The 21,552-nt window shown below is 41.5% G+C and overlaps 1 protein-coding gene across 1 annotated transcript in view; it reads left to right on the top strand.

The window, feature by feature from the left end:
• The window catches only part of SDK1 (sidekick cell adhesion molecule 1), a 394,034-nt gene that overhangs the window by 311,723 nt on the left and 60,759 nt on the right, over window positions 1-21,552 (top strand). The window contains exons 26-30 of the mRNA XM_068422403.1: window positions 4,863-4,978; window positions 5,256-5,445; window positions 7,467-7,565; window positions 15,803-15,997; window positions 20,100-20,301. Coding sequence (XP_068278504.1) covers window positions 4,863-4,978; window positions 5,256-5,445; window positions 7,467-7,565; window positions 15,803-15,997; window positions 20,100-20,301 — 802 coding nt within the window. The remainder of the gene's footprint in view (window positions 1-4,862; window positions 4,979-5,255; window positions 5,446-7,466; window positions 7,566-15,802; window positions 15,998-20,099; window positions 20,302-21,552) is intronic.

Here is a 21,552-nt window from a genome sequence, read left to right on the forward strand (position 1 = left end):
ACATTGAAAATGTTTTGGAATTTAATCCTATGCACACCCTACACTTATGGACACACATGTGCATGTCTCTGCGCTCTGTACCACGCAGTGTTTACTTGGTAGGAAGCGTGAGCATGCTGTACACGGCAGGTTTTAGTCTGCTGGTTCAGATAACTATGCTTTGAACTAGCTGAGGAGAAGGCTAAACAAAGTCACCCCCCTCCATTAAAGTGTTGCTCTTTGGGAAGTAGTAATTGGAAAGCTATTGCCAGGGGTATTTTAAACAAGCCGTGCTTGTGCTGGAGTTAGAGATAGCATGACCCAGACAAAATAGTTTTGAAGTGTTCTGTATCATAATAAAAAGGTACTACATTCTCTTCTTTCTCCTTTCCGCTGCTCTTCAAACCCTCCTTTGAAATTTAGTAAATACTAAGATTAAGTGATTTCATAAAACCCTAGGATTATAGTGCTCTTGCTCAGCATCTAAAGATCAGAGGTTACGTGTGTATTTGGCATTTTCTCTTACAGTATTAAAAGAAGGTTGACTTGAAACTGATTGTAGGAGGCACACAGAAACCAGGATCAAACTAACACAAAGCTGTGATCTAGGCCATAAGGACTCATTTGGTTTTTTTCATGTGTTTTCTTTGATACTAACATCTGATTTCTTGAATACAGCAAGTCAGGGCTCAGACTTTTGGCTGTATCTTCTTAGATTTAGAATATACAAGAAGTGCTGGCATAGCAGCAAGCTGCATGAGAGAACTTCAGAGAACCTGCAATTAACCTGTATGCACAGTCAAATGGAGTTAAAAAGCAAACAAAAGATATCTAAAGCCAAAGAGAAAGGTCAAAGCATTTTTAGGTCTGTCTTCTAAACTATAAGAAAAAATGCTGTTTATCGCTTATGTTTTCAAGGTGCTTTAAAAGCAGGTGTCCTAAAGATTGCTTTTTCCATTTTGTAGATACAGAGTTTTAGGGAAGTTGGGTTTGCCTGGTGCTGCAGATTGTAAACACCCCTCCCAGCTGGCCAGGGGTGGCTCATCCAGGATCGCATGGTGGGTCACTGGCAGAACTCACGGTTCTGTGTTTTACACCATCCGAGCAGCCTCAGAAGTTAGAGCCCGGGCACTAAATCAGCTCATAGCATCTAATGACAGTGCGGCCACTGGAGTCCAAAATCTTTATTGGAAATAAAGCTGCACTTGAGCACTTCTGTTTATTCTAGGATGTGCGATCATATCACTAATAGCTGAGCACACGTGCTAACAATAAAGGAGCATGCCGTTACAGGTAGCCTCTGGTTTCTGAAGCTCTTGAATATAAAACATCTTGAAACCAAAGAAACCATAAGAGAATAAATAATGCTGTAGGTTTTGGTAACCCAGGCTTGAAAAACAATTGGGAAACCCTAAAATGAAAATCTGGGATAGGGTCGCAAGCAGCTGGAGGGGGATGAATTAGGATTTTTAAACAGGACAGGTTTTATCAATACAAAATGTTTTTATAATGTTAGAAATTAAATAACTTATTAAATTTTACAGTGTAAAATAACTGCAGAGTAACAAGCTCAGTTTCCACTCAATAAATTGACAATGATAGTAGGTACAATATAGAGAAAGCAAGAAAATGCGAAGACCTCTAATGTATTAGAACAACCTTGACAGGGCTGCTTCCTTTTAGATATAAACCCTCTTATTTTCAAACAATTAATCTCCAATACACCTAACCCAGTGCCTTAATATTTTTTTGGCTCCTAATACTCAGCTATGAGAATGAGTATGCTTGTCTTACAAAATCAGCTGCTATAGAAGCGTGGTCACATATCTATGGCAAGGATCAATCTTGTGATGTTTCAGAGGCTGACCTTCATGAAGCAGTTACTGTGGTGTGATAAAGCATCACTTGATAATTCAAATGCGGTCCAATGTCACCCCAGGGATTTGTCAGTTTATACAAGCTGAGAATTTGGCCTGCAGTATCTAATTTTATAGGCAAAATGGTTGTGTACTGCAGCTATGCTACTCTTGCCACCAACCTTGCTCTAATTTTGCACTTGTTAATTGACGTCAGACGTACAATATGCCACCTCAATTTTTACTTTCATAAACCAGTGATGGATGTTCAGCTAAAAGCAGCTGCAAAAGGGGAGAGAGCCACTGCATCCCACTACCTAGTTTTCTTAGAAAGCCAGAATACAGGCTAGCTTATTAAAAGCTGCTTTTGGGCCCAGTTAGAGACCTAAAACAGCATCATTTGCTATATATCAAATAGGGCTATGTCAGATGTAGAAAGAGGATGCATGATCTTAGATGCCAACGTGGATAACCTTAGAAACTTGAGTTCAAAGTGCTAGTAACTATAATTTCCTATGTTTGATCTTCTAAAGTACGTCGTGCAGCTGGCAGTTTGCTGGATTAGCTCATCATTTAGTTTCAGTATTTCCGGTTCATTTCATTAAAGCTCTGAGACTTTTTTGGACACTGTTGCTTGGCTTTTGTACTGTTCTTTAGGGTTGCTAATGAGAACTTGGCTTGGGAGTTTATAACGAAGTCTTCAGTGCAACAGTTAAGGAAACCAGCATTAGAGAAGGGAGCTTGCAGAAGAATGGGGGGTCTATATGCCTCACTCAAGCCACTAATTAGTCTTAGCAAACTATTTCTTTGAATCATGATATCCTGAGAGAGCAGAGGGGTTGGAGAAATGAAGGTTACATTTCAATTTATTCTTAAAGGGTCGATCAAAGTCTGTTACTTGATAAAAGATTGGCAACAGTAAGATCCATAACATCACTTGCAGGTCCTGAATTCATACATCCATATTGGAATAAAATTCTCAACACTAATATGAGAACTGGAGAATTAAAGCGCGCTCAATGAACGCAAGTATTTTTACCGTTTAGGCACTGGGCTTAGATTCCTTTCCAGCAAGAGGGGACACTTAGCTGCTCTGGCTGTCACTGGGAATTAAGAGGAGTTGGGGCTAACAAGTCTTCAGGTAGCCCATTCTCTCCTTTGTCAGCTTTCGAGTCCCCCTGCCAGCAGCGTGATCGTACGCACACCTCAAAGCAAGCACGCACGCAGGGCCAGCCCGGGCACAGCCTCCACCTTTTGTGAATTCGGGAAATCTCGTGGCTGCTGATCAAAGAGGAAAAGAAATATTTGTAAGATAAAGAAACTTTTTTCTCTCTTTGAAAGGCTTCAAACCAGATAAAATAAAAATAAATGCGGCTGGAAAGGGCTGCTTTCCTCTACGCATTCTGGTTTCCTGAGACCCACCTCCACCCTTTCTCTCTCCAGAAGCGATTCATGTGGGAGTAGTTCTTTGTGAAGATCTACAGATAAAGTTATGGCAGCTATCCAAAGACATTCATGGCTCCTGGCAATCTATTTTCCTTTAACATAATTATATCCTTGTGGGGGATAAATCTAGGAGAAGATTTAAAAAAAAAAAAGCTCTTCAGCGTTGAAGGGGGAAAAAAAATTGGATTTTAGTCTGCTGCAGTGTTGTGTGATGGTGCTCTGTTTCTCATGTCCCAAATAATTGGTAACAGGGAAATTGTTTCAGAAATTACTATCTCTGTGGTTAACCTTGAGTGCACAAGAGTGGGGGGTGGTGCTTTTTTTTTTCAATTTATATTAATTCTGGTGTCATACTCATTATTTCGTTCATGTTGCTAGGCGCTTCAGGAGCTCGCCTTCAAAACAGCAGATCTGTTCTTTCATTCGGACAGCCAGGAAAGCATTACTTTTGGCAGAGATTTGTGCTCCTTTTCATAATATATTCAGGACCTAATCAAGCCTTACTGTCCATAAGTGCTTGTGTAACATAAATTGGTGAACTGTTCTCTTGAGGTCTGACAGGTGTATCATGCTTTAGAAAAGATTGTACCCTTCAGATGTTGGAAATGCCACAGGAAAAAAAATGCAAAAGGGCAACATAAAACGTGAACTCTTAAAAATAGCCTCAAATTCTGCTTGTGTAACACAACATGCTGTGAAGCTTGCCTACAAAAGCATGCAGTTGTGTGGTTGTTCTGCGGCGGTTAGAGCTTTAATGGCATGAGAAAACGCAAGTTTGCTCTTCTCTCAAGTCAGAGAAAATTACAGTGTTCCTGTGCCATCAGTTCTAATGATATTTCTAGTTTCATAAGAGCCAATTTTGCAACATAAATGAAATAGGCATATCTTTCATTTACACCATATCAGTCCCTGAAAATACACCTTGCGGTAATGTATCCATCTATAATTGATGTATTGCAAATGTTGAGCGCTATCCCATAATCAAAAGGCTTAGAGGTTAAAGAACTTCTTACTGAACTGGGAGTGCAATCCAGAGGTTGGAATTATCGCTAACTCTAGACAAAATGCTATAATTTCCTTTCAGATAATATAGGAAGCAAGGGTGGCATAAAACTTCTTGTTAGAACAGATTGTACCATAAGATAAACTCCTATTCATAAAGATTTCTAGCTTTTGGCATAGGGAAATAAAATATATGGGAAAGAGATAGACTTTTACAGAAGTCCAGCAATTTAAACTTGATTCTAATTACTGCAAATATATAGAACCTGAAATTTATTCATATCTGTCTGTACTTACTGTCTGTCTGTAGACACTGATCAGTATTAAATGTTTAGCTCTTTACAAACACTGTAATTTCTGAGAGGAACTGGCAAGAAATTGTGAAGCAGGCTGGAATATAAAGAAGATGTAGAATGAATACAAGAGAAGAAGGGATTGTCTAGAACCTATTCCAGTCTTTTTGGATTTCAATACTCTTCTATGGGATCCTGGAACAATCCCAAGCAGACAGGGAGATGGAGCAAAATGATCGTGTATGTCTTACCTATTTCTGCTTTTGCCTATGCCATGTGATTCCAGTTCCCTCTGCTCCTCCTGAGAATGTCTCTGCTGAAGCCGTGAGTTCAACCCAGATCCTTCTGACGTGGACAGCAGTCCCTGAGTCCGAGCAAAATGGGCTCATCCTGGGTTACAAGGTATGCAACTGGAGTTTCATGCTTACTCAATTTTTAATGCATTACCTGGATATGTTGTTGCATTTGTTATTTATTATTCACCTGCTGGATATTTATATTATTCCCAAGTCAGCTGGAGAAGATATAGGATGTGTGCTGTTTTTGAAAGGGGTGATTGGTGAATATAATCTCATTTTATATTTTGTGAAAAGGAGGAATCTAAAATGAGTACCCTTCTTTTCAGTTCTCATGTAACAGTCTTTTTTCTTTCTGTATTTCATATACATTTATTCTGCAGATACTTTTCAAAGCAAAAGATTTAGACTCCGAACCAAAGAGCCAAGTAGTAAGAGGTAACCACACTCAGTCTTTCCTGCTGTCTGGCTTGCGGAAATATGTGCTCTATGAGATCCAGGTACTGGCATTCACGCGCATCGGAGATGGAGTCCCCAGCTCTCCTGCAGTGATAGAAAGAACCAAGGATGATGGTGAGTTTACAGATTACCAAAATAAGCATCTTATTTGATACAGCCTTTTAACAGTGCTTTCTTTTAGTGATACAAGTATGGACAACAGCCTAAACTAAGGCTATTTGGGTTTTTGGATTGTTTTTTGGTTTGTTGGGGTTTGGTTTTTTTTTTTTTCACAACTTTGAACCTAAAGGACTTGATTGCTGCCTAGTGTAACACAGCACTATTCCATTGGTCCTGGGCTGAGGACTTGGCAAGACCACAGAAAACCAGAGTCACCCATTTCCTCTTTCTCTGCAGCTGATGAAGAGGGAAAAAACTTATAAAATTATACTCTGAAGCTCGATGTAGACAATTTCTATTGAAGACAATTTTTAGAGCCCAATTATAAATTCCTATTGAAGTTCAATCATGCTCTAAAAAAAAAAAAGTAGAGTGCTGCAATTCAAAGCAATAAACAAATCTGGGTCTTATTGGACTGAAGGAGAGAGGTGGAATTTGCAACTGCAGTAATCCATTCTCAGGGTTTTTTTCCAAAAAGAATAAGGCATTGACCCTGGAAGATGGTCATACGGGCTTCCTTTCGCAACTGCCTCCAGCGCTTCCCATGAGCTCAGGGACTCCCGAGTGCAGTTTGATGTGTGGAAAGAACCCAAGCAAGCCCCTCGCCCCGGTGCTGCCTGAACACATTGGTGTGCTGGGAGCATTCCTGATGATGGAGGTTTACAGAAATCTAGTTCAACTCTTAAAATACTTTTTGGCTTTGCAGATGCTAAAGTTACTTTTAGTTTCATTACCTTTTCAATATTAAATGAAGATTAATATCAGTGTGAGAGGCTTCTGTTTATTACTTCCCCCCAAAAAAAGTCTCTCTTTATTCATCAAAATGTTTTCAACAGTAATGGAATAAATATTAGTTTCTACAAGCAACTTCATTAAGGTTATTTGGTTGGGCTGAAAACACATTCAGACTTCTGGCTTTACAAGTCATTTTCTATGGAGTGCAAGGAAGGAGTAAGAACGTGCAAGGACAGGAATGGGGACAGGAACAGGGACAGCAGCTCCCTGAGGTTTTTTTAGCCATTTTCTCAGCACACTGCCTGTGTGGGGACTTGGCTTTTCTTTGAAAGGAAACAAAGAGAAATTACAGTTAGCAGAACTCTGCCGGGAGAGACAACGCGCTCACTGAAATGTACATGTCGGACTATAATGAGAAATATTTAAAACTGTTTGTTTTAGATAACCCCATTACAGGAGTTCCCTCATTAAGTGTGTGTTGGCAAATGATACAAATTGTTCTTCCGTCTCCATACCCCTGACATAAATATGTTGTGTCTCCTCTGGGCTCAACTTAATTAAAAGTATCGTCAGGGGTAATGCAGGTGGAATTTGTGCTGAAGGGGAAATTTTGCGGATGCTAATGTATGAATTAACATCTCCTCACCTTGTGGACCTGGGATGGTCAGTGCAGCCACCAGCCGCCTGTATTAATGTGCATTTCACCTGTCTCAGGTTCTCCTGCTCAGACCTAAGTGTTTAAAATGCACATGTAAAATCAGAAGGCAGTTGAAAGCTGGTGCTGATGACACAGGAGATATTATTCAATTCCAACAGGTATGAGGCAGATTAAGCTGACACATAATTCTCTGTAAAGGCAGCTCGGTGACTTGCTTCATCATATGTAATCAGTTAGCTGGCGGTGCTGTGGCCGGCTCGCAGGGACTCCCCGCCACGCTGCGGGGGGATAACTCTTGCAGAGGTCAGAGCATTCTGCTAAATGCATTTCACAGGTGTGGTAAAACACTGTAGGGTGCACTGGTTCTGTGTCGTGTTTGGTGTCTGTGGGTGCTGGAGGCATTTGGCCATGGACAGGATTCCTCAGAATAAATTCATATTATGTATGTACGTAGGCGCTCCTAACCATCTATTTATTATTGGTGAGATACAGCTTGGGCTGCCTTCTACATAAGGTGAGCAGAGAACTTGTAATTCCTCTGACATGCAATGCTTGCTAGCACGATCTCTGTCTGTCTTTCCAGCCCCCGGGCCGCCCGTGAGGCTGGTGTTCCCCGAGGTGAGGCTGACGTCCGTACGGATTGTTTGGCAGCCGCCAGAGGAGCCCAATGGAATTATTCTGGGTAAGAGGGAGCAGCAAACCCAGGGCTGGGAGGAGAGGGCGGGAGACCAGAGCGAGCTCTGGCTGTTGGGTTTTCCTTCCCGTTGCACATTGGATTAGAAACCACACACAAGCAAATCCATGGCTAAAGAAAAGAAAATATGTCAGTGGCTGCTGAGAGACATGGTGCCCTGTGGTGAGGAGGAACGTTCTGCCTGGCTCCATGGTGTGTGTTTTCCTGAGCCAGAATTACATGTCATTCATGGCTCTGTGTTTGAATTGTCATCTCTCTTCCCATCTGCATTTGGGTTTGTAACCTGTTTGGCTGGCTGTTGGGCAACCTGCCTGTTGAGCTGCAGCTGGGGAGAGCTGGATTTTCCCCTCCCTTGCCCGACCCGCCTTTGCTGGGCATGTCCAAGGTTTGAGTTTCACGTGTGCTTCTGTTCTGTTGCTTCCTTTGAATAATACTGTCTGACAGGTCACAAGGAGTTAACTCCCATTTGGTGTTTCATCAAGGGAAATCGGGGCAGCAAGGGACGACAGGAGTTTGTGAAAAACCTTCTTACCTTTCTGCTCTGATAACTCTTGGGTCGCCTTTGCAATATGTACACCAGCAGCTACTTGTACTTAAAACATGAAGACTTTTACAATGTAAGAATCTATTCTTGCCTCTGAAATTAAAGTAGCTAATAGTTACACAGCACCTTTGTGTTCTGTGCTAATGTTAAACACGTTTTACAGTAGTTCTACCTGGTGAGTAAAGATCTGTCTCTCAATTCTGAGAACAGAAGCAAAAGCTTCTGGTTTTTGTTTAGTTCTCAGTCTGCTTGGCCTTTCTGCTTCTAATTTCACTGCCATCATTCAGGCTTGTGTGTAGTCTTTTAGCAACATTTCCTAAAGCCTTCATTGGTGGGTGGAGGGTGCCTACTTCAGATGCTACTGCGTTGATGGTATCCCTTTAAATAAAGGACCAGTCTTGCATTGCATTTAAATCTTGAGTCAAGAACTCAAAGTGTTTGCTCAGATGTGTAGTTTCCTAAAGTGATCCTGACACCTGAAGATGCAGGGAAATCATCAAATGGGATCCAAAGGCAGCTGCTGCAGGGATTTTCTGAGCACGAGAAAGAGTCTGTGTGAAGCTTGGCAGCAGTTAAGTGCCAGAGACGGATCCACGCAGGGTTTCTCTGCAGCTCAAGGAACCTTGGCTTCCAGGTTGTCTTGTGGGTTTGATTTGTTGCTTTTTTTTTAAGGAACTGTGTGTCCTAGAACTTGCTCTCAGTAGAGACTGGGATTTGAATCACAGGATGTGGTTAAGGAGAAAAAAAATCATTTGATAGAACTGATGAGAAAGTACAAAAGAGATTTTGCTCTCCCAACTGTGTTCCAGTGTCTCAAATTGCTGCACTTTGTCAGCCTTACTTGAAGTAGCAAGCTCGGTAGAATAGGAACTCTCTTGTATTTTGCCTTTGCACGGTGCTTTGTGCAATGCATCCCCTTTTCAGTTGGTTCTTACTCACTGCTGCTACATTGATGATAAAATCGTACAAATGCAAGGTTGGAAGGAAAGGGGAAGAGTGTCCCGTAAAGAATGCTTGGCATGGTTAGCATGTAGACTGTTGTCTGCGATGTCTTGCATAGTCCATCCCCAGTAACATCCCAGGATACTTGATACTGTCCTGACTTGGCTTTTTTGCAACACTGGTGTTGTAACTAAGTAGGTCCATGACCCACTATTAATTCCTACAATTTTTCTGCAGTACAATTCCAGATCAGTCAGTCCCTCTTTTATATGTACATTAAGATTTTTCTTTGAGTGTGATAATTTGCAGGTGCCTTTATCGAATTTCATTTTACTGATTCCAGACGATCTCTCCTTATTATCAAGATCACTTTAAATTACACTCTTGTTCTCTAAAGGGCTTGCAGCCACTCACAATTTGGTTTTATTTTTGACGTTTGCAAGTAGACTGGCAATTCCATCAGCCAGGTCATTAATTAAAATATTGAACAGAACCAGACTCATGACTTATCCTCATGAGACCTTACTTAATATGTTCTCCCAATTTGTTAGCAAACTACTGATAACAACATTTTGACTTTTTTTTTTTTAAGATTTCAAGTCAAAATGTGTAGTATTTTTCTTAGATTCTGTTTCTCTTGTTTGCTTTTGACAGGGCTGTTTGCAACCATATTAAAGCTTTACTTAAAGTCAATGTGGATCATATCTACTCTTCCCACCTGGCCAATTACATTGTCAAAATGGAAAATAGATTATTTGATATTTATTATTTGCTCCAGAGAAATACATATTGGCTGTTCCTTGGCACTTTATTATCCTCATGTTTTCTTATATATTGATTCATATTTTTTTCCAGGATCTTTCTGGGTATTGAACTTTAGCTTGATTTGTCCATAATTCCTCTGGCTCTTCTTTCCCCATTTTAAAAGACAGGGTACTCTGTTTGCCCTTCTGTAATATTCTGGGATGTTGCCTGTCCTCCAGAGGTTCTTGAAGATAATAACTAATTATTTGGAGATGGCTCCAGCTAGTTACATAAGCACTGCAGGGCAAATTTCATCAGGCCTTTCTGACTTGATTATATCTAGCCTAACTAAATATTTGTTCACCCATTCTCTGTTCTAGCCTACATCCTTACTTATATTGTTATCAGTTTTAATTTGTGTTAAGTATCTAGTCAGCATTGACCTTTTTTGTGTGTGAAAATGAAGTAACGGAGGTATCAGCCTTCTGTTCTTTTCTGTTTCGCCTGTCTTGTGCTCATCTTTTCTTCCCAGTAGTTGACCTGTCCTCCTTCTGTCTCCAGATTTCTAATGTATTTATAAAATCTTTCTTGTTGCCTTTGGTGCCGTTGAAGTTATAACTCACTTTGCACTTTAGCCATTCTCATTTGTCCCTACGTGCTTGTGCTGTCTATTTATATGCTCCCTTAGACCTGTGTCCTGTTTCAACTTTTGTCCAACTCAGTTTTGATTTTCAGGTCATTAGTGCTCTGAATGCAAACATATTGGCCTTGTAACATCTTTTGTCTGCATTGGGGTAGTTGTGCCTTTTTTTGTCTCTTTTAAAACTGTCAGCTAACCTGAATTCTTTTTTCCCTTAGAATTCCTTCCCAGGGGGACATAACCTGCCAATTCCCCCAGTCCACCTCTTTGAAGTCCATTGTCTTTATTTAACAGTTCTCACTCCTTGATTTTTTTCGATAGTAGAAACATTGAGGTTCATAGAGGAAGTAGTTAGCTGCCAATGTCAGAGAAAAAGTAAAAATTACTCATGCTGGGTACTTCTGTGATCTTTCCTAAGAAGTGAGGAGTGCTTCAAAAATAGATAAAAACCAATGTGTAGCATTCTAAGTAAAGGTTGCAAGTTTTTTTTTTCCTGTATACCTTTTAAGTCTCATTACTGTAATGAACTTTCAAAACACCATTGTAACCACCACAGTCAAGTGCACTGAAGTAGAATTGTTGGAAAAAATAAGTTAACATAATTTTGCGCAGTACCATTTCGTTCACTAGTGGGGTTGGAAAGAAGAAATACTTGCTTTGCAAGAGCAGCTTATATTCAGAGCCTTTGAACTAATGTTCCTGCTCTTCTAGCTTTGTCCTCTGAGTATACAAGCACCTTTGCAGCTAACATTTTTGTAATCTATATCAAAACATGTTTTAGCATTTCGGAGAGAGATGAGAAGGATGAAATTGGCAGGCACCAAGAGGGGAAAACACTTGTTTGTTTGTTTAAATATTTTACTGTGGAAGACTGCTAGATATTTCCATTTCTCCTTTTGGGAATGTTACGCTAACCATCTGAGGCTTCACTCCGTCGTCTTTTCTGCACTCAGTTCAGCTGGCACCCAGCATAGTTCCTTCAAAGACAATTAAAGAAAAATGATGCATTAATGTGCATATATGTACTGCTGCCTATGAGCTTCCCCTGAAAATGAGAGCTCAACCAGCATCCTTCCAGGCCCTGGTTAGTATTCCTCATGGTATCCTTGTATTTAGCGTTTACCTGAAGCTTATTGCAAAAGAGTGTAAGAACTCCACTGAGAATTAGAACCAAAATTGGATGTAATCCATGTTTGCAAATTCATATTTTGATCCTCGGCTGCATTTGCACACCCGCTGGCCCTTAAACAGATAAGCAGTAAAATCAACAAACTGGATTGCTGCTCCACGAGGCAGAGCGTAACCTCCCAATAGCGTTTGGCTTTCCCCAAGTTCTGTGACAAATTAATAAGTGTTTGTATCTCTGCCACACCATGGCCTGCGTGAACGGGTGCTGTCAGTTGGGAAAGGCTTTGTACGGTGATGAGTTTGAAAGCTTGTTTGTATTCATGGTGTGTTGTCGTCTTCCTGCCTGTTTGCTTTGGGGAATCCACTGGTTGTGTTATAACGGCCTAACATTTAACAGGCAGTTCAGACTGTTGCCGTATATTGAGTTCAGAAAGCGTAGCTCATAAAACTGCTTGCAGTTGTGCAAAAAATACTTAAAAGAATGCTAATGCAAAAATAAGCCTAGTTTCAATGAATAAATAAACTCCTGAAGAGTTGATCTTTCAGGGCTTTTTTATGTTGTTTTGGCCTGGTGAACAGCAGAACTCCCAATAGCAGAAGAGATTTGGGATCTAATGCTATGGGGCGGAGGAGAAAAATTAAGAAAACAATATGAATTCTTCTTATTGACCATCCAGATACTTCGTATTCTGTAAGATATTCCTTTCCCAAAAAAGGTTGCTTTGATCACCTTTTAAAGATTTTACTTTCATGCATAACCTTTGATTTTTTTTTTAACCTAAGATAACCTGCAACATCTTGTTGTCATAATCTAGTAAGGGAAGGAAGCTTCCTTATTCCTTCACTGCAGCAATTGCAGTTATTACCTCTTATAGCCCTCAAGCATACATTAATTTCTCTTTGAACACTTTCCATTTACCTCTATTGATTTGCCTCGTTTGATTTCACTTAACATTTCCTGTCTTCTCCCATCCCTTGTTGCTGAAATTCATCACTTAATAATTTTATCTTTTTGATCTTGTGTTAGCCCTAATTATTACCCAAGCTGTGGTTTAAATACTGCATCTTCTGTGTCACTCAGAAAAAAGAAAAACGATGCTTTTTATGCCAGCATATATCCTAGAATCATAGAATCGTTTTGGTTGGAAAGAACCTTTAAGACCCCCAAGCAGCCTAATAGGAGAAGATGATGTAAGGGATCAAAATTAAGATACTGAGTGTTGCTCAGGTGGGCTGTAGGTAGCAGTAAGAGTGAGCTGAGTCCAGGTGCAGAGGTTGGATATGTACCTTTGAACCAGACCGCGGGAAGTGTTGAGTTTCTGAGGAAATACATAAAGGTGATGGCTCTGGGTTGCATAAACTCTGCCTGAGATATCCAGGAAAATAGATATTTACCCAGACTGTCAGCCAACACGGCAGATGTAGGAGAGGACGGTGAAGGCTGACACTGTTTTTCACAGGGATGCATTGAAAGGGAGTTTGCGGAGCCTGTCAGAGACGGGCTGTGACAAGCGATTTCTTCTTTCTCATGGCTAAATTGGTTTTTGCGCTAGCCAAGGATCCACTCTTGTGTAAGTTATTACAATGGCCTAGATATGTACGTGTTCCTTTGCCTGATTTGAACGTGTTTGTAATTGGCTTTCCAGCATGAGTACCAGCATTTAGCAGTAAATAGTTAGCTTTCTATTCCCTCCTTACATTTTAACTACACTTTATATTTTTCAAAGGTTTAGAAAAGAGAGGAAATTGCTTGACAAGGATGTATCCCAGATAGCATACTTATCTTTTAATAACTAGATAAATCAACTTTTCTATTCTTTTAATATTCTCTATTTCCCTCCAGGTCTTATTCTTTACATCTTATGTCCCTTTATCAAACTTCTTTAGCCATCTTAGTTCCTTCTTCCTTCATCTTTGCTGCTGCTGTAAAAATTTCCCCAGTGTTTTTCTTTTGACTGTTTTTCCCCCTTATTGAGATCCTGCACTGGGGTTTTCACTCCCACGTTCTTCACATCTGTAAAAAGAAAAAAGATTGTAGTGTATCTGTTTCTTCTCCCCATTGCTATCTGCCTTTCTGTGGACTTTAAGAAAGATCAAAATAGTATAGTAATAAAGATACAGAAATACTTTGGTGACATATATGGGACCAGTAATGGGAGAGCTGGTGCAGTGGATAAAAGGAGGTAGTTTGCAGGTGGAAAAATGAAGTGTTCAAAGTGCAAGACCCAAAGACTTTGCTGGGATCTGAACATGCTCAGGACCTCTGAAAAATCAGGCCACTTTTTATCTAGTAGTCTAATGCTATCCACCAGCTGTGACACAGTTGCTGTAGGAATATGCCTGACACCAGCTGCCGCAGCATGTGGGGTACCCCGGGCAGCACGAGGTGAGCCCGCTCGGGCGCTGGGAGCCTTTCGCTGCTGATGCCCATTTTCAAAGGTGGGTGCCCAGAGCACGTTAAGGCACTTCAGTGAATCGGGTCTGTACCCAAACCTGTTTGTAACCACAGCATGCAGGAGCTCAGCCCGAAGCCACACGCACTCAGAAAAGCCAAGTCACTCTTTGAGGTGTCGGTGCAATCAAATTTGTTCCGTGTGTGGCAGTCGTGGCTGTTGCCTCACATGCCCTAGCAGCTGCCGAAGAAAAAAGGACAAGGAAAAACTGATGCATCGTCAACAGCCCTGTGAGAGTCAGCACATCAAAATTAAGACCATCTGTACCCCAGTTAAATTCCACTGTTCGTGACAGCCTGCGCCACACACAAGTATGGCATTCATTCAGGAGAGTGCAGGGAACTCTGTGCCTTTTCTGTGAGTGGGCATGTGGCAATGTTGCATATTCACAACGGGAAATAAATGTCATTGATTTTGTCTAATAGCCACAGGTAAGATAAAAACCTCTGTTTTCATGCACTGACCTTCATGAATGAAGCACGCCAGGTTTGGCTCCCCTTGATCTTGTCACAGCCAAAATGTGGTGGGAGTTCAAACTCTAGCTGGGATATTAATTCCAAGAGAAAGAGATGGTCTCAGGTGCTGCAGACCCCTTTGTCGTTTGGAAGATGAGCAGAGGGTTGGCAGAATCATGCCATGACTGTTTTGTTTTCAGCTGATTTGGTTTGGATTTGTTGGCTGCCCTCTGTCCTGTGTAACTCCATGAAGTGTTTAATCATACAACTGTATTCAGCTTGGGCAGTAAAGCTCCACAGTAGTTCTGGTATTAATTGATTTTGGAATTCAGCAGCTGGATTGAAAGTTACTGTTGAGCTCCAGAAGTGAGAGCCTGATTCAATTGCTGAGTTTACAGAATGGATTTGAACATTTGGCAGATCCTCTTTGGGGGACAGTTGTTGCTAGCGGTGCGTGAGAACCCTGGAAGCCTTCCTTTGCACAGTTGGATCATTAATAACACAGGCTAAACTGTGAACTCCTAATTGTCAGGCAGGTTGGAATGGGGGTTAGCACTTACAGGCATCAACAAAATTGATTATTAAGCGCCGCATGGTTGAAGCAGGACCTCACAGCTTGCAGGCTTCTTGGGCTGTGGGCAAGGGCAGCACGAGTGAATGACAGGAGGAGGATGCTTTTATTGGCAGTTCTGGCACTTGCTGTACAGTTACAGGGGGGTGGGAGAGCTGAGAAAAAGGCAAGTGCAAAAAGCAGGAGCAAGCCATTACCTGAGCGGTATGAGGGCTGCACGGTTTGGGCAATCCAGCTGCTCTGCAGCTGAAAAACCTTTAGTTTGAGCCAGTGCTGAAACTGTGAGAGGGCAGAACAGCGTGTGTGTGTGTGTGTGTGTGTACACACGCACAAGTGAGCGTGGGTGGAAAGCTGAAACAGGGAGTGTTGTCCTGAACTGGCTCAACCAGGTGAGAGCAATTGCACGGACTCTGTTCCTTTGCCTTTCCAAAAAGGTACCAATATGCTCAGGAAAGATTAAACTGGTTTTGTATCTTGTTGGTATAAAGGATGGAAAGTTAAATCAGTTTCACGGCAGATAATATTGAGCAGGCCCTTGTGTGCACCACTGTGTGTGATTTCCAGGCGCCTGACTGGGGGAGGGCTGCTATATAGCAGAGTTTTATAACACTGAAGGAAGTAAATTACTTCGTTCTGGTCTCAGATAAACAAGTAATTATGATAAACTAAGAGTTTTGGTGCTCTTTTGTCCCTGCTAGAAAAAAAATCCTAACCCTTTTTCTCTCCCTTGTTGATGCTGTGATTTCAGGGTATCAGATCGCCTACCGCCTGGCCAGCAGCAGCCCTAACAAGTTCACGACGGTGGAGGTTGGCTCGACAGTCAGGCAGTTTACTGCTACAGATCTCACCCCTGAGTCAGCATACATCTTCCGGACATCTGCCAAGACCAGGCAGGGCTGGGGGGAGCCTCTGGAAGCCACAGTGATCACAACAGAAAAAAGAGGTAATGCTTGCAGCTACAGGTTGAGGTACTCTCTGTTGCGTGCCTTGGAGCCTGGGCTGCGCTTAGGGGATTTTTAATAACAGGCTACAGCCTGTATACCACCTCCTTCTCACCCCATAAACCTACCCCAAACCATAGCAACATCATGATTTGAGAAACCTGGTGAGCAAGACAGACTTTTATGAGACACAGTTCTTCTAACCTGCCGGGCTGTTGGAGATTGATTTTTCCATCAGCTGCTATATTAGCCACGTGCAGCCTCCTTCTGCAGTCGGATCTTTTTTTCGGCTCTCTGGTTTTCTGGAAAGTTTGCAATCTTAAGAAAGTAAGTGATAGATAAATTATATTGATTAGGGAATGCAAAATGAGAAATGGTGATGTTGCAGGATTTCTCCCCAGCTCCTCCATTGTACCTCAGTCCTGACCTAACGTGTTAGTAATTACTCTGGCCTTTCACTGCCGCACACTCGAGCAGAACGTTTGCGTCTGGATTGCCCAGATTTTTTCTGCTTCTTGCATCAGCCGTAAAATGGTTATTCACATTCTGAATCCCCAGTCAAATTATGTTCTGTAGGGAACCTGCTTGAAGAAAGCAGGAGTAACATGTATATAAATGAAACCAGATGCTTATATACCAAACATATCAAAATGTGAAAGACATATAAGGTATTACAGACTCTGCTCTGCATCACTGCTTGTTTCTAATGCTTTGACTTAAATAACTCCTTGTTTCTCCAGTCTCAGAATGGATCTCCAGAGCTGCCAGTTAGAAAAATTGTATTTTCTACTTGTGAGTGAAGGGGTTTTTCTTTTCCATTCAGAGCTAAAAGAAAATATATTGGTAGAGAACAGGAGTGTGGGATTCCCTCCAGTCTTGTACCGTGCGCCATGTTCCACTGCAAAACACATATCTGGTCTCTTGAGCTGGCAAAGTCAAAACTAGCCAGGGTAACTTTAGCAGCATCACTCCCGTGTGCATCACTAGACTTTGTGCCACGTGCCAATCTGACCCATTGTGCTGTCTGGATACTGATCTTTAAGAAAACTTCTCCCTCAAAAATTACAACCATGCAACTTCTGTGATTTATGAAAAATCACAGTTCAGGGAGAAGCACAGTTTGGGTAACTAGGGCAGATCTCCATGGACATCTTTCAGTACTGTTAGCACTTTTGCATGTGCTTATGTGCCTGGTCTTGGCTCTTGCCCAAGTCTTGCACTATAATACAACCAAATATATTTACTTTAAGTTCTTAAATTGTGCCCACTAAACAATCTCTTGTTTTCAGTCCTTTCTACACCTTGCAAATCATTTAGTGCAGGAACAACGATTTCACATGCTATTTGCCCACATTATCTTGATTATTATTTTCCTATAACACCTCTAAGAAGAGAGGACATTGGCCTGATGTTCGACCACCAGCAGCGAGGACCAGTGAGGTGCATTTCAGCTACTTCTGGCCTGCCTGGTTGGTGATAAAATTCCCACTGGCATAGCTCTCCAGGTCGTGTGCAGCCTTCCCCGTGTGTAACAGTGCAGTTCTCCGAGAAAGAACCTCTAGGGCTGTATTAGGAAACTTAGAGTGCCTCTACTAAAGATACTGTCCATCAAAGAGATTTATCAGCTCAAGGTTTCTTCCACCCCTGTCTGATTGCTGTCAAGCTGGAAGTTTAAAGTCCAACATGTGGAAGTTTCAAAAAACCCCGACATGCCCAATAAAGTGAATACTCAGAGCTTCTCCTTTTCAATAAAATGTGCTCAGATTTCCCAGACTGTGCACAAGCTGTTGCTGGATACACAATAGTTCAAGGCAGAACTCCCAGCTCCGCTGCAGGAACAACGATCCCTCATTGCTATCAATGCTTTAGGGTTATCTTGAATAGGCATGTCATAGTATAAAATGATCCCTTTCTCTTTTTGATGGATGACTCTACTGTGTCTCTGTGCATGCTACGGAACCAGGTCCCAAGGCACTGAGAGTTAGCTGAAGTGATCCCATATGTAAAATGTGGAGAGAAAAATGTGTAATCTCACATCAGCAAGATTGATGTGAAGGGATGATAAAGAGATTTATCCAGTGCAGCTATTCTGCTAACAACAAATAAACAAACCAACTTGAAACCTGCATACATGACAATAAATATTCTGAAGTGAAAAGTTATTTAATTTCCATTAATAAAAATGCATTTAATATCCTTGTAGTCCTTGATACTAAGGTAGGCAGGCACAAAAATTCCCTTGAAAATTGGTAAAATCGATCACTCTTGTCCTTTTAAATTCCTTGGATAATCCCAATATAGATCTTTACGTTTTACAGTGATACGTATGATTTACAGATCCCAAGTTGTATTGCAGCTGTACTCTCCAGAGGCTCTTCTGTAGTGCTTTGAATCTCCAAAGTGGTATGATATCCTTCAGAATAGTCAACACCAGTGATCAGGACAGAACTGAGACAGAGAATGTAAATGGAGCAAGAAATTAAAGGTAGTCCATTGAGTCATATGGCCTGGCCTTACATTCCTGCACAGACAGCTCACCTTAGAATTTGCTTGTGGCTAAACTCCCATAAATCAACTCTTTATACTAGTGGTTTGGTACAAACAGTCAGGAAGTATATCTTGTAATACAGGAGATTTTAAGATCTCCCATTAGCAGCAGAAGGAAACCCAGTCATGGGAGACTGACTGCAAGATCTGACCTGCCCAAAACTGCAAGCTGTTTAAAGCTTATCAGTAGAGAGTATTGAATCCCTGCACAACACTCACTTCCTCTGATAAAATAACCCTGAATACCTGTCGCAGCCTGTCAGTGTATGCATTGACCTTTTGCATTGTACTCCAGCTTGCAAGCTGCTGGCACCAAGGGCTTCCTTCAGCTAATAGCTTACAAATCTTTGGGCACTGATGTCAGCAAGAGCGTGCTGCAGAGAAATGCCAGAACATATAGGAAATGGTTATAGGAGATGGCAGGGAAATGAAGTGCTTGTCATACAGAGCTGTGAGGGATCAGGCAGGTGGAGGTGTGTTTATGGAAACAAGTGCTGATGAAATGGAATTGAATTGCTTCTCAAAAGCAAGTCACTGCGGTGTCTTCAATCAATTTCTGCTTTATTACATGCCACACATTTTAATCAGAATCAATAATCTTCATGATAAACAATTAAACAATTATTCCTCACTCTATAGAGTTTCTCTATTGAAATCGATGGAGTGCAGAGACACAGTGATGGGAAAGGAGATCTATATTGAAACAGTCGGGGACTGGCATGCTTACACCTGCATTACCATTCCCTGCCTCATCTGAAAGGTGTATGGTTAATTACTCTGGAGACATGTCCCTCAGCATTGGCACTGCCTGGTTTGACTTTGCATGTTGAGGTTAATGGGTATGAGGGAAGAATTGGGGAGGTCTGGAAGTGAACTGCAGCAGGTACTCCAGAGCCAGCTCTGCACTGTCTTCAAGCTGGGGTTTGAAAGCAGCAGCAGCAACAGGATCTGCTGATGGTTCCCGGTTCCTTGCCAGAGACAACTGGTGCACAAATTTAGGATTGGCTGTAAGTTGTGTGCTTGGATTGTGCTGCACACCAGCCTGTTCCAGCTCATCCCTTCCTCTTCTTTGTGCCTTGACTGGGAAGCAGCTGATGGAAGAGGATGCTACATAGCACAGAGGGAACGTAGACCTGTGGTACCAAGCAGTAAGCACAGGTTAAAAAGTGAACTAGTTTACAGGCAAATTCTGTCAAAAGAGCAATTGCAGCTGGAAGCACAGCTGAGGTTCATTAAAGTCTTCCTTGGTTTGCTTGGCTGCTGGTCCTAGTGATTCTTCCTTAACCTGCCAGGCTAAGATGCCCCCAAGTTTGAGGTCTGTTGATAGGAAAGCGTATATTCAATTGTGACCTTTTATGCAGGGAGATAAGAATCAGTTTTACTGCTCTTCTTTGCAGTAGAAGTTTAAGGAATGGGATGGCTTAGGTACTTCATGGAGCGAACCCAGAAGTCCAATCTCCTGTGGCATTACCGCTGTGAAAATCCGATCAGGCTGTCGCATTTTATGTTAGCTTGAATTGCCTCTCAAAGCACTACCGAATTATGGTTTAATTGCAGAACGACCAGCACCTCCCAGGCAGCTGGTGACCCCCCAGAGTGATGTGTCGTCACGGAGTCTGCTGCTGAAGTGGGTCCCTGGAAGTGATGGATCTTCACCAATACGATATTTTACAGTACAAGTGCGAGAACTGCCACATGGAGACTGGCAAACCTACTCCTCTTCCATCAGCCACGAGGCAACATCCTGCATTATTGAAAGGTACCATATGATCCCAGGCTAGCATAGAAATTCCCACGCTTTCCACTTCCAACAGTTAGGAAGCCAAAGCAAGCATCACTCAGCTTCATGGTCTTTTTGGGGGAGAGAGGTTAAGTGAGGCCACTGCTCCCATTTTAGAGGTGGTGTTATGAACAGCAATTGAGAGATTTACTGAAGGTCATGCAATAAGTCTAATAAAGTTGGATTGCAATGCATCTTTTTGAAGCCCTTTCTGAAAGCTCAGCATGGTAGCTAACATTACTCGGGCTAAACTATGTGTAACTACACAATGCTCTGTAAAATACAACTAGTTAAAAATCCTTTCAGTAGTGACTGATGTTAAAATCCACTCTCAATGCTGCATTGCAATTATCTCTATATAAGCTTTTCCAGATGAAATGAGAAGCATTTTTATCTGTATTTTCCATACTGAAGTTTATAGATAGCATCAGAATGTTTAAACTTTGTTATTCAGGCTTCATTATATCCTCAGCAACGCTGTTGTAATTAAAGTCCTTGTAACATCTGTAAAAGCAATTGAATGTCTATAAGAAGGTACTTGTCTTGCTGTCCATTTCCTCTATTGACCAGCTAGTACAAATCAGATTATTTCTAAAAGGCTGTGAGCTTTTGGAGAATCAAGTATTCAGAGCATTCAGGTACAGATTTTTCAGGACCGTTATAAAAACATCAGTGGCCATGGTATATGGCAGCTCACTGGTCATGTGCCAGAAGATACAGGTACATTGCTATCCTTTTGTCTAACTGTGCAGAAAAAAGAAAACTTGGCAATTATAGTACAAATATAGACTTGATTCATTGACCTTGGAGGTGTTATACCCACCCTGAATTATACCCAGTATCTTTGCAGTCAACACCTGTAAAATCAAGGAAATTAACTATGTAATTTAGACTTGACATTAGCATTACTGAAAACAAAAGATCAAGAAAGGTGATTCAAATTATTCAAGTTGCTGTACATAGTAATGGTGTCCTAACAGGGTAGAACTACTGAAAAGGTTTCTTCTCACCCTTGCTAAAAGCATTTTCCTGTGAAAGTCCAGAAGAGTAGTACGTACATGATGCGAGAGTGCTGCCCATCAGAATGCATTATCCTTCGATGTTTAATCATTCCTTACAAGTAACTTTACTTGGGCTTGTAGTCAGTGTTACATCTGCTAGTTAATGGCTAGACACTACCAATTAATTAGCTAAATCCCTCATAACTTACAGCTCTGCATTTCTGGCCTC

The sequence above is a fragment of the Nyctibius grandis genome, chromosome Z (assembly GCF_013368605.1).
Source record: "Nyctibius grandis isolate bNycGra1 chromosome Z, bNycGra1.pri, whole genome shotgun sequence".
Lineage (NCBI taxonomy): Eukaryota > Metazoa > Chordata > Aves > Nyctibiiformes > Nyctibiidae > Nyctibius > Nyctibius grandis.